Below are 10277 nucleotides of genomic sequence, written 5' to 3'. Positions count from 1 at the left end.
TATCCGGCTTAGTGATCAAAGGGGGAGTACACAAATAAACAACCTAACCAACCCCACATGCTTGTACTCTAGTGATTTAGCTGCAGGTTACTGTATATTTATAGAGGCTCCCTAGCGCTAGCGCTGTACTAGCTGTAGCAGCTCTCTATAACCTTAATCAGGGAGGACACCAGTCAGTATCTTAGGTGTCATGGATTTGCTGGGATCGATACTGGGCTCAATGGAGAAGCCTCCCTCTGCTAGTGAGAAGGAGCGGAAGATAGCGAAAGGTAGATCTATCGAAAAAGACCATCGCCATCTCATATAATATTAACTATTTTCTATTTTCTCAGCATTTAAGGAAAAGAAAGAGATGGCTGAAAGGAAATCACACAAGGAAAGAGAGAAGTATAAACTAGAAGTAAGTTTGTCGCTACCGTAATACCTCTAATTAAGGCGACCCTCCAAATATGCGACACCCTCGAGCTCAGGCTATTTTCTGACCTCTAAAAGTAGCGACAGCTATGTTGACAATTATTTTTTAATGTCGCGCCCTAAATGGAGGTAAATGTAGCCACACCCTAGCCTTGATTCTAGCCCACTGGAAAATACACGCTTTTAAGCGGCTAGAAATCGAGGCAAGTAGACTGAGATGCGACCCTCTAAATAAGCGACACCAGGTCTTCAATCTTCAACATAATTTTTCAACCTCCAAAAGAAGCAACTTCTGGCTTCGTAATTATTAAAAAGTGTCGCCTTAATTTAACTAGAGGTCTTACGGTATACTATAAATAGGCTATAGCACTACTTATATATGTTTATGGCACAATGAATTACCATGTCACTGTCTATATTTTAGGTGACTTCTAAAGTTGAGAAATTCATGGCCGATCAAAAAGCAACTCGTCTAAAGCTGCCTCCAGCTAGCAAAAATAACAGATCTCTAGCGTAAGTATAAAATTATGTATCAGTTACTTCAGCCACTGTATAGTATTATAGTAATGTATATACTGTACATGTATACAGACATGAGATCGCAGAAGCAGGTGGCTTGATCGCACATTCATTTGGTACAGAAGAAATTGATAGGTATTTAATGTTTTTCAAGAAGGTAAGAAGTGCCCCCATTAAATGTTAGTCATGTGCCTGGTTGTAACTAAGTGACTGTTGTTGTTCAGGAGAACCCACCTTCTGAGGAGGAGTTCCGAGCACTACGTAATGGTGAGGTAAGTATAATAGGAAACAGTTCACTGTTTAAATCTTGAGAATCGTTACACTCCCCCCCCCCCTTTCATATGATTTTCAGTTTTGACACACTCAAGTGGGATCTAAGAGCTACATATTGCATCTCTTAGTTTTGATTGATTGCTTTTTAGTGAAGTTATTACCTGCTTTTTCGTGCTACAGGAGTATGATCCTTCAAAGGAGAAGATGGCCTCATCCTCCTCATCTGCTACTGTGAGCATTGAACCCAGCAGCAAGGCAAAGGATCGACACGCCTCCACCCCTAGCTACGGGGAAACCCCTCATTATCAGGAGAAGTACAAGCATCTTCTCGGTGGACTAGACTGTACTGAAAAAACTGCAGTCAAAATGGAGCCCAACAAAGCCTTTGGATACGGTTAGTCAGTTTTTCTCTCTGTGTCTGAATTTGTTTTTTGGATTATGCAACTAATACAGCTCTTTTTGTTAAATCCATGGTTATGTGATTCACAATAATAATTATGGTGTGGGGTGGCCTTGCTCAGATTTGAATATGATGAATCTGATTCAGTCATAGTTGTGTTGTGAGCATTTGCCCCACCGTGACTTTAAGAGTGTTCCTTCTTTTCATGCAGTGCCTAGCTCCAATAAGAAAGACTTGAGGTCGATTGAACAGACTCTGAATGATATGAAATCCAGAAAGAGACCGAAAATGGACACAATAGAAACTGATGATGCTTTAGAACACACTAGTACTAAAAGAACTAAAGATTCTAGTGAAGAGTTATGAGTTTGTGATTTGTGTTATTTAATAACCTGTTTATACACAGTACAAATTAATGAACAATTATTAGAGGATAAAAAAACAATTGCACTGCACAGTGAGCTTATACCATGGCCAGGTAACTCGGGGAGAACATCCATAGCTAGTGTCATTATTGTGAACTTGCTAGATATAATAATGCCTTGATCAATGGCCTTCGTCATACATATATAAATGGACCGTCTTGATAAATGCATGCCCTCACCATTCTCACAATGTGTGTTACGTACAGTGTCCCACATTTGGAAGTGCTATAAGCGAAACTAGTACTGTCATGCGTGTAGATCAGTATACATTACTTTGTACACCAAGTATGTCATGCATCTAATGTGAGTCAACAAACGATAAAACAAAATCACAAAGTAAACATGCAAGTTTTACAACACTAAGCACTCAATTGATGTAGCTACATGTATGTATATAATTATTATACGCATAAGTTTATACAAACATTGCTATAAGGTTGAGTTACGTACTCATACTTAATAAAGGGCTCATAGTTTCTGTAGAATGTTGATATGCTACTGAGTCCTGATCTTCTCGTAGGGAACTGACTGGTGTGAACACATTCGGCCCTTCCAACTTGAAATTTGTTTGTTTTTCTTGTGTCTTCCTTTCAGAGGCCATTACACGGTCTTCATATGTAATACAGCCCACGATGACTCCAAAGAACACTGCAAAACCACCAAAAATCATCATCAACACAATGTAGCCTTTTTCCAGTCGAGTATAGAATCCTTTAACTGCAGACTCAGTCGTACATGATGATAACGTTAGATTGTCTGAGCATATAATTCCAGCTGCTGCTTGAGATAGTTCGCTATGTAGAGAGGTAAAACTGTCATTGTAAAAGATATTGCTGATGGATTGAAACAGGGTGGTATCAAACAGCTGTGGCTGATAGGAGTCAGTAGGAGAAGCACTGCAATTTGTTGAGGTAGTACGGGGTCTCAAAATTATTCTGTAGACAGAGAGAGAGAAGGGAATCATAATTATGGGGTTTCTTCACAACAATGTGTACAGATCGAGCTGACCTTTGTGAATCTGGGTTGATATTCAGCAGCTGCACGTAGTACTGCAAATAAGGGCGAAACATAAACAATAGAGAGTTACTTTTTAAAGATGATGATTTGTAGTCATACTTATAATAATTATGTCTGCATGTAGTAAAATAAGGGTGAAACATAACAATAGAGATTAAAATGATGATTTGTGGTCGAATGTGTTTTGTATCAAGTGTATACAGTGTGGTAATTTATGTATACCTGATGTACGAAACTTCCAGTGATAGAGAATGGATCAGCTGACAGAATTACAACCAATTCCTCAGTTAATACCTTCTGTGGCACTCCCAGACTTGATATAGTCCTGTTCAAACTGTTGGACACAAACATAATGTAGTAAAGGCAGTGTAGCGTGTGTGTGTGTATTAACGGATGTGCATGTTGTAGTAACTTGCTTACCACTTTTACTAAATCGTTTACCATATAAGATAGTCCAACACAGCGTCTTGAGAGTTGGCCGCAAGGTGATCGGACAAAGACTCCATGAGAAACATCAAGTTCTTCATAGTGATGTCGATGGATCCATCCAGTACCCTTGTTAGGAAATCCAGGACAATCTGAATGATCTCTTGCTGCCTATTGGACTGAGGAAAAATGTAAGATAGTCCAAGATAAATGATGTGTGTACTTACTTGCTGATTTGTGAAAAATGTTGTCAATGTTGAGTTAATCAATGAGTACAGATTTTCAGCATATTCTCGAAGGTCCACAAGACTCTGTCGTGTTTCACTTGAATTTGTTAGCACCCGTCTGGCATCAAGGAGCTCTGGTAGGAGTAAGGATACAGCACTAACTGGAAGATGACTTACCACCTAGTGGGGGGATCGGGAAAGGAGAAGCTGTTAGTACGACAAGTACTATCATGGGGTTACAAGTTACAAAAAACCCAGCTTATACCTTCAAATGTTGATAGACAGTAGTGGAAATGGTCAAATTTCTTGTTTGACTTCCATTTACTAGCACAAGGAAGCCATCCTGCAGAGATAAAGTTTCTTTAAGTGCCAGCCCCTCCCACAAACTTTGCATATACATGTACATGTACACAGATATGGTAAGCAGATTTTGCTTGCTTTAGCTTACTTGTGTGTGTATCAAAAATGGTCTCAGTAGAGTGTCCACTTCACTCAGGCTTTGTCTGAAATTTGACTGGAAGTTATCATCTATGTCATCTGAGAGTGGGGCGATGTTTGCATTTGAGCTTCTCTTCCAAGGTGCTCCATCTTTCTCCAATGAAGATTCACCAATTACCAACAGGAGGCACAGTAACAAGCAGAATGCTGAATATACACTCATAGCTAGTTAGCCGTTTTTGAGCATACCAAAATAAACACATAGGGTCAGGAGAAAATGAGAAAAGGGGAGTGGCTCGTTTGTGGGCAGGGCTAGCTTATGAATGTGTTTAGAAGTGATTGCACACAGGTACTAGGTATTCATTTTGTAATTATAGTTGGTACTTGATATAAGACTCACCAATAATATTATAGTTGAATAAAATAGATCAAATAAATAAGTGTTCGATCATCATTGAAGATTAATATATCAATTGAAACATTGCACAAAGGAATAGATGATCAGAAGAAAGAAACTCATGAGGTTGAGGGCCGAACTGTTTCAGTACATCAGTGCTAGGAAGAGCTTTCCTGTGTAGAAGTCGAAAACCTTTTGAATTAGTGAGAGGAGTAAAAAAGATGTAGTCGACCATCTCGAAAGCAGACTGATGGAAGGTAGTGACAGTTGACTTAGGCGAATAGGGATAGACACAGTTTAATAGATTGAACGGGTGTGTTAGTAGGTGGACAGGGACCTGTGGTATGTTGTCACAAGAAGAGGCTACACGTTGATTCAATGTAGTAGTTGTATGTGGCTGACTTGAAGCATTGGAATTGGATGGTGATTCATTTGTACATGACATTGTTACAGTAGTGGAATCGATTTTCTCATAAGCTGACACAGTGTCTTGTAGTGGAGTAGGAACAGGGGGAGCCAGTGGCCTCTCCAATATTTTGGGTGTTCCACTGCCTTGAGAAGGTCCATCATCATCATCATCTAGTGTGAGATCAATGACATCCACCACCATTCTCTCTGTACGGGTAGGAGGCTCCCTATAGCAACAGTTGTTATCTATGCCCATCGTGCTGGGGAACAGAGGCTTTGGAATATCACGTCCTGAGCTCCTGCGTCGTTTGCCGAAGCCTGCCACCTCTGCTGCTGATATCTCAGAGTAGTCCAGTTTGGCAGAGGTGATAAAGTTGACGAGATGAGAGTTGGGGAGACTGTTGAAGTCGCCACACAAAATTACAGGCAGGAGACAGTCCCTATCTGCGAAAAAGATTTACCATTAGTGCTCAGATGTAGAACTATATGCACGCATGAGTATCTGCTATTTATACGAGCTTCCTAGTGCATTGCACACATGCATGTCTAAGTTACTGTTTTTATGAAATAACAATACAGATCGAAATGTAGCCAGGTACAAAATTGGTCTGTACAAATGGCAGGCTGTACACAAGGCTAAAAATCATGTGACAGCACTAAACCCTTTACATAATGCTGGTGCACTCGGATAGACTTTCGGTTATGTAATGCACTCGGTTGCGCCTCGTGCACCACGTTAACCTCGAGTCCATCTAAACACTTAGGTGCGTTTTAAGTATTATGTAATCCACACCAGAGGAGCTGGGATACCACTTGACCCTTCACTAATTATGGCCTTTTGAGACTCATGTGAGGGCGGCTGATTTATGAGACTATCTTTCTACATCTGTCGACTGATAGTTGTGTTTGCATGGTGGTTGTGATGGATACTGGATCTAACCCTCCTATGAGCACATACAGCCATACAACCTAGATCAAGTGTGCTGAGTCAGCATAAAACGTCAAGCAATTTGGCTGAATGTAAGGTCACAGTTAGTGAAAGGTCAAGTGGTGTCCCACCTCCTCTGAATAAGCCAGAGGAGGTACGACATGCAGAATCAATTAGGCTTAATTGAGCACTTTAATTACATTCCGTTCACATGTAGGCCTATGCTGAGTCAGCTAATCAAGTGCTCCTGCATGCCACGTCGTACCTCCTCTGTGAATAAGCACACTTAAAGCATGGCCATGTGACTACTCTTAGATAAGCTGATTGGCTGGAGATCATGTGGACAGTACTGAAGTATAATAGTATATTCATGACCCCTTACACCTCAAACTTCCTGGTATGATGTCATAAGCCTGATCACTAGAGCTATATAGAGTTCATGAACTATTGACACTATAGTAATTCAACTGTACACAGAGAGTTTCCAAATGTCTACTCCTTTACAAAAGGTGAGGTCAATTATTAAAGTCATAAACAAATCACTAATTGGTATGTGTATGTAGCCTAAAGCCAGATTAGTCCAACTGATACACATTTAATATTTGCAGCTACCAGAGCACTACAGAGATGTGGCACAAGACTATGACCACTACTATCAGTACATCTACAAGCTCTTTCTAAACGCACTGAAAGCAAATGTTAAAATACGAGAGAATGACGCAGTTTTGGACTTGGGTTGTGGAACGGGCATGCTGTCACATATGATATGGAAAACAATGGAATTGAAAAAATCTATTGTTTGTGTTGAACCATCAGAAGATATGATAAGGGCAGCCAACGGTAAAGAAGGCTTGACAACAGAGACAGCAACTGCTGAAGAATACATTGCAACAAACCAGCAACAAGTATTCAATGTGATTCTCATAACTAACTGTTTTCATCATTTTCAAAAGCAATCCGCCGTGCTTTCAGGAATAGCAAAGATTCTTGCTAAAGATGGCTGTGCAGTCATTACAACGCACCGTTCACAGCTACCTATGATCAGAGCAGCTGAAGCTTATCTTCAGAACAGAGTCGATAGTACAGAGCCTACATTGAAGCTCATTGAAGAGGCTGGTCTCAAAGGAGAAGTGAAGCTTGTTGATGAACGCTACAATATTGACAAGAGCTTTTGGTACGAGTTCATGCGAAGAAAGATGTACAGCTTTTATAGAGAGTTTACTGACAAAGAGATTGAGGATGGTATTATGGAGTTAGAAGAAAAGTATGGAGATGTAGATCAAATCGAGATAACTTCCATCGTCCGGCTTATTATCATAACTCAGTAAATTTAGCAGCCTGGAATCGAGGCTAATACGAATATACAGTGTGCAGGAGTAGATAAGAATGTGTGTGTTTTTAGAATCTAGAATCTATAAATAAGATGATGTTTCATTACCACAGCTACATAAAAGCTGATCTTTTGTGCAAACATACTTATTACCTCAGTACAATACTGCCTATACAATGACATTGTGCTTTTCTAACAGTGGAAGAATGCACAAAACTTGAACATACCAACCAACAGTGGATACATGTACCAACCAACAGTGGATACATGTAGCACAAAACTTTAACATACCAACCAACAGTGGATACATGTAGCTCATAATTAACTACTACAGTTCAATGTACTCTGCATTGAAGCACTATAGTGGGTAGCACTCACCAGGAATGGTTGCCATGCGATGTAATTCAGCCAACAAGTAGCCAAGTTGTGCAAGTTTCACTTCCCCTGCCTTTGGATTGAAGAGAAGATGAGTGGTGGCCACACAGAACATACCCTCCACACCAGTGCAGCCTCTGAGGCACACACACACACACACACACACACAATGAGTCAATTACGCGTGTATTGTATATTGCTATAAATATACAATTACTTATACAATACACGCACATGTAACTAACTACACTCTACAGGTTCTTAACTGACTGAGCTATGCTATAAAAACATAAACAGCAGTTGGAAAGCATTTCAAACTCACGTTGTAGAGAACTTGGCAATTATTCCGACATTATCCCTGTTGAGAACTTTGAAGCTCTTGCGGTACTCCAACTTTCTGTGCTCGATTAGTGTCAGCTTGTCTTGCTTGTAGAACAGTGCACAGCCATCAGTGTGAGACCCCGTCCTTCTCTTGTACAGCCCAGCAAACCCTGCATCATGCATGGGAGGTATTGATTGTCACAGCTCAGTACTGCACTACATGTAGCAACCCTTAGGATACAGCACACCATATTGCAGCACTATCAAATATGTTTTTTTTTGTTTTGAAATTGGACGTTCCTTACTCAAGTTATACATGTATGTGTGTGTATGAGACTACACATGCAGGCCAGTACATAGAGGTAACAGTGTATATATACATGCATCATCGAGATAAGTCGGCCATGATTACCTCGTGTGATTAGATGTGGGAGGAAAAAAGACTTGTATGCTTCCTCCTGTACCTCTTGCAAGCACACGATCTGTAGAATAAAACTCAACTTTCATAAAAGCTGTAACGTTTAACATACATCAGCATTTTGTTGATCCAGCTCTATGACAAGGTTTCTCCTCCTAAACATCCAGTCTAGATGGTGGGGCAGCCTCTGGGAGTACAGACACATGTTGCGTTTAATGAGGTCCTGGGCCAGAATGTTGTAACACAGCACAGACAGTGTGAGGGAGTGGCACGCGTTGAGCTCCTGATTCACAATCACTTTGGGCCTCAGGGGAGGGAGAGTCAGACTCCTGGGCAAGAGGGTACGTATTATGGTAATGAAAGAATACGGAAAGCAATTATTTAACCATGCATCAAAGCTAACCGTACATAAGGGGGAGTGGTCTCCTTTTCTCGGACCTTGGGTCAGGACGCTGTTTCCTGGGTGGACAGAGATACAGTGATGGTTAAATTTACTTACATCGTAAGGAACTGACTTCGAAAGAGGAGCTGGCTCTTTCTGATTGGAGGGGCCACTGTCATTCTTTGGTTGGGAAACTTGTCGTGGAGGTGACAAAGAACGATGTGTTGATTCACGGGGTTTTGATCTACGAATCCAGTTGTACACATATTACATAATTATGACACACACCTTGGCTGAGGGGGTGGCTTAATCCTATCAAAGGGAATGTTGCGTGGATACGGACCTGTGAAATACATACAGTACTATCGTAAGGTCGTTTCTTCTAAGTATCGAATAACTCACTCTCTCCAGGCCACAGCCTCCGGTGAGGATCGGGAAATAGTGGGGGCTGGAAATGCTCAGGGGGTGGTGGAGGCCAGCCCTCTCTGGGGGGTCTGTGTAAGGATGGAGGGGGTAGTGGAGGCCAGCCCTCTCTGGGGGGTCTGTGTAAGGATGGAAATTAAGTATATGCATATTACACATACACATTACCTTGGTGGCCCACGAAATAAGTCAGGGGGAGGGCGATGATTGCCTGTAAAATAGGTTATTTTTCCGGTATTAAATAACGTGGTAGCATGCATACCTCTTACTGGATACCTGTCTTCTTGGTGCCTCGGTGGTCGTCTCTGAAAAGCGTCATCGCGATAATCAGAGGAGGGAGGATGTGTGGGAGGGCGTGAGTAGGGTGGATACGACTTGGAGTGTCGATAAGAGATGGTAGGTCTAGGAGAGTAAGATGAATGCGTTCTTGAGGCTGAATCAGGTCGACTAGACGTGGAGGATGTGGAGGACCTAGTGGAGCGAATTGTTCTTGAGGCTGAATCAGATCGACTATATGTAGAGGACCTAGTGGAGCGAATGGGTCGATCTTGAGGTTCGAAGTAGCATCCGTTAACCATTGTGACTTCATTATCTCTGCATGGAGTGAATACTTTGAACATACACAGTCAAAATGGATACATGCTTACAAGGGTGGGTGTGGAGCAAGTTTGGACTTGGGTGGACTGGAAGATTTGGGCTTTTTGGGGGGAAGGAAGAATTTTCCACCAGACATGGCTACTGCCGACGACAATTCTATTGGGTACAAAATAAGAAACACATGAAAGCACACCTTCGTATTATTAGTATAAATTATCGACTGCATACACAGCCAGCCGGCCATTTATTAAAACTGCAGAGCAAACACCTGCTCCACTGATATGCTGACAATCCTCACGCTTCTGAGAAGTCACCCTGTTGTCACGGGTGACAACAGGACCAGAGGCAGTGCCTAGCCTAGCCTAGCGCCTGAGGGTAACAAAACTGACAGTTGAGTGTACTACATATTCACACAGAACATTTATTGTCTAACTCGAGCTCTATTAACTTCACTTTATATTAATAGCAGACAGTCGAGTCTAGTCCAGATCAAGAGTAGAGCATTGAACCTTGAACACAATATGGCTTCCTATAATGACCACCTTGGAGAGGAGGGTGC

The 10277-nt window shown here is 41.5% G+C and overlaps 3 protein-coding genes and 1 long non-coding RNA gene across 10 annotated transcripts; 2 read left to right on the top strand and 2 right to left on the bottom strand.

Annotated features, from left to right (window-relative positions):
• Positions 1-22: 22 nt before the first annotated feature.
• On the top strand, positions 23-2063 carry LOC135331468 (sperm-associated antigen 7 homolog). Its single transcript, XM_064526646.1, has 7 exons — positions 23-269; positions 333-400; positions 839-927; positions 1006-1090; positions 1158-1205; positions 1387-1600; positions 1818-2063. Exons 1-7 carry the CDS (start codon positions 191-193, stop codon positions 1970-1972), a joined length of 738 nt encoding a protein of 245 aa, XP_064382716.1. The 5' UTR covers positions 23-190; the 3' UTR covers positions 1973-2063.
• Positions 2064-2330: 267 nt separating this feature from the next.
• LOC135331467 (uncharacterized) lies at positions 2331-4443 on the bottom strand. The gene is made up of 7 exons (XM_064526645.1): positions 4150-4443; positions 3967-4044; positions 3702-3881; positions 3490-3653; positions 3271-3382; positions 3040-3080; positions 2331-2966 (listed from the first exon to the last, which is right to left on the bottom strand). The coding sequence occupies exons 1-7, from the start codon at positions 4360-4362 to the stop codon at positions 2474-2476; spliced, it is 1281 nt and encodes a 426-aa protein (XP_064382715.1). The 5' UTR covers positions 4363-4443; the 3' UTR covers positions 2331-2473.
• Positions 4444-4529: 86 nt separating this feature from the next.
• On the bottom strand, positions 4530-10276 carry LOC135331465 (protein angel homolog 2-like). Of its 7 annotated transcripts, XM_064526637.1 has the most exons (14): positions 10172-10276; positions 9987-10087; positions 9769-9874; positions 9384-9715; positions 9290-9332; positions 9101-9240; positions 8987-9041; positions 8832-8942; positions 8725-8775; positions 8429-8645; positions 8311-8380; positions 7900-8068; positions 7581-7714; positions 4530-5388 (listed from the first exon to the last, which is right to left on the bottom strand). In XM_064526637.1, exons 3-14 carry the CDS (start codon positions 9852-9854, stop codon positions 4601-4603), a joined length of 2196 nt encoding a protein of 731 aa, XP_064382707.1. In that variant the 5' UTR covers positions 9855-9874; positions 9987-10087; positions 10172-10276; the 3' UTR covers positions 4530-4600. The 7 variants fall into 7 exon arrangements, with proteins under 7 accessions (XP_064382707.1, XP_064382708.1, XP_064382710.1 ...); XM_064526638.1 differs by having other exon boundaries at positions 9769-10087; XM_064526640.1 differs by lacking the exon at positions 9987-10087 and having other exon boundaries at positions 10172-10260.
• Positions 6111-7382, top strand: LOC135331469 (uncharacterized). Its single transcript, XR_010393011.1, has 2 exons — positions 6111-6381; positions 6481-7382. It is a non-coding gene; the product is annotated as an uncharacterized LOC135331469 (long non-coding RNA).
• Position 10277: the final 1 nt, after the last annotated feature.

This window comes from Halichondria panicea, chromosome 2, assembly GCF_963675165.1.
Source record: "Halichondria panicea chromosome 2, odHalPani1.1, whole genome shotgun sequence".
In the NCBI taxonomy this organism is placed as follows: domain Eukaryota; kingdom Metazoa; phylum Porifera; class Demospongiae; order Suberitida; family Halichondriidae; genus Halichondria; species Halichondria panicea.
This window is presented reverse-complemented; position numbering and strand designations above follow the sequence as displayed.

Excerpts from the sequence above, each read along its gene's own strand:
- LOC135331465 (XM_064526638.1), bottom strand. The coding sequence starts at position 9,962 with ATGGCCGGCTGGCTGTGTATGCAGTCGATAATTTATACTAATAATACG. Across the intron at positions 8,381-8,428 it reads TGGATCAACAAAATGCTGAT|ATCGTGTGCTTGCAAGAGGT; the intron begins GTATGTTAAACG and ends TTTATTCTACAG. Across the intron at positions 8,069-8,310 it reads CCCACATCTAATCACACGAG|GGTTTGCTGGGCTGTACAAG; the intron begins GTAATCATGGCC and ends TGCATGATGCAG.
- LOC135331467 (XM_064526645.1), bottom strand. The coding sequence starts at position 4,362 with ATGAGTGTATATTCAGCATTCTGCTTGTTACTGTGCCTCCTGTTGGTA. Across the intron at positions 4,045-4,149 it reads CATTTTTGATACACACACAA|GATGGCTTCCTTGTGCTAGT; the intron begins GTAAGCTAAAGC and ends TTATCTCTGCAG. Across the intron at positions 3,081-3,270 it reads CTGGAAGTTTCGTACATCAG|TACTACGTGCAGCTGCTGAA; the intron begins GTATACATAAAT and ends CCTTATTTGCAG.
- LOC135331468 (XM_064526646.1), top strand. The coding sequence starts at position 191 with ATGGATTTGCTGGGATCGATACTGGGCTCAATGGAGAAGCCTCCCTCT. Across the intron at positions 401-838 it reads GAGAGAAGTATAAACTAGAA|GTGACTTCTAAAGTTGAGAA; the intron begins GTAAGTTTGTCG and ends TCTATATTTTAG. Across the intron at positions 928-1,005 it reads AAAAATAACAGATCTCTAGC|ACATGAGATCGCAGAAGCAG; the intron begins GTAAGTATAAAA and ends ACATGTATACAG.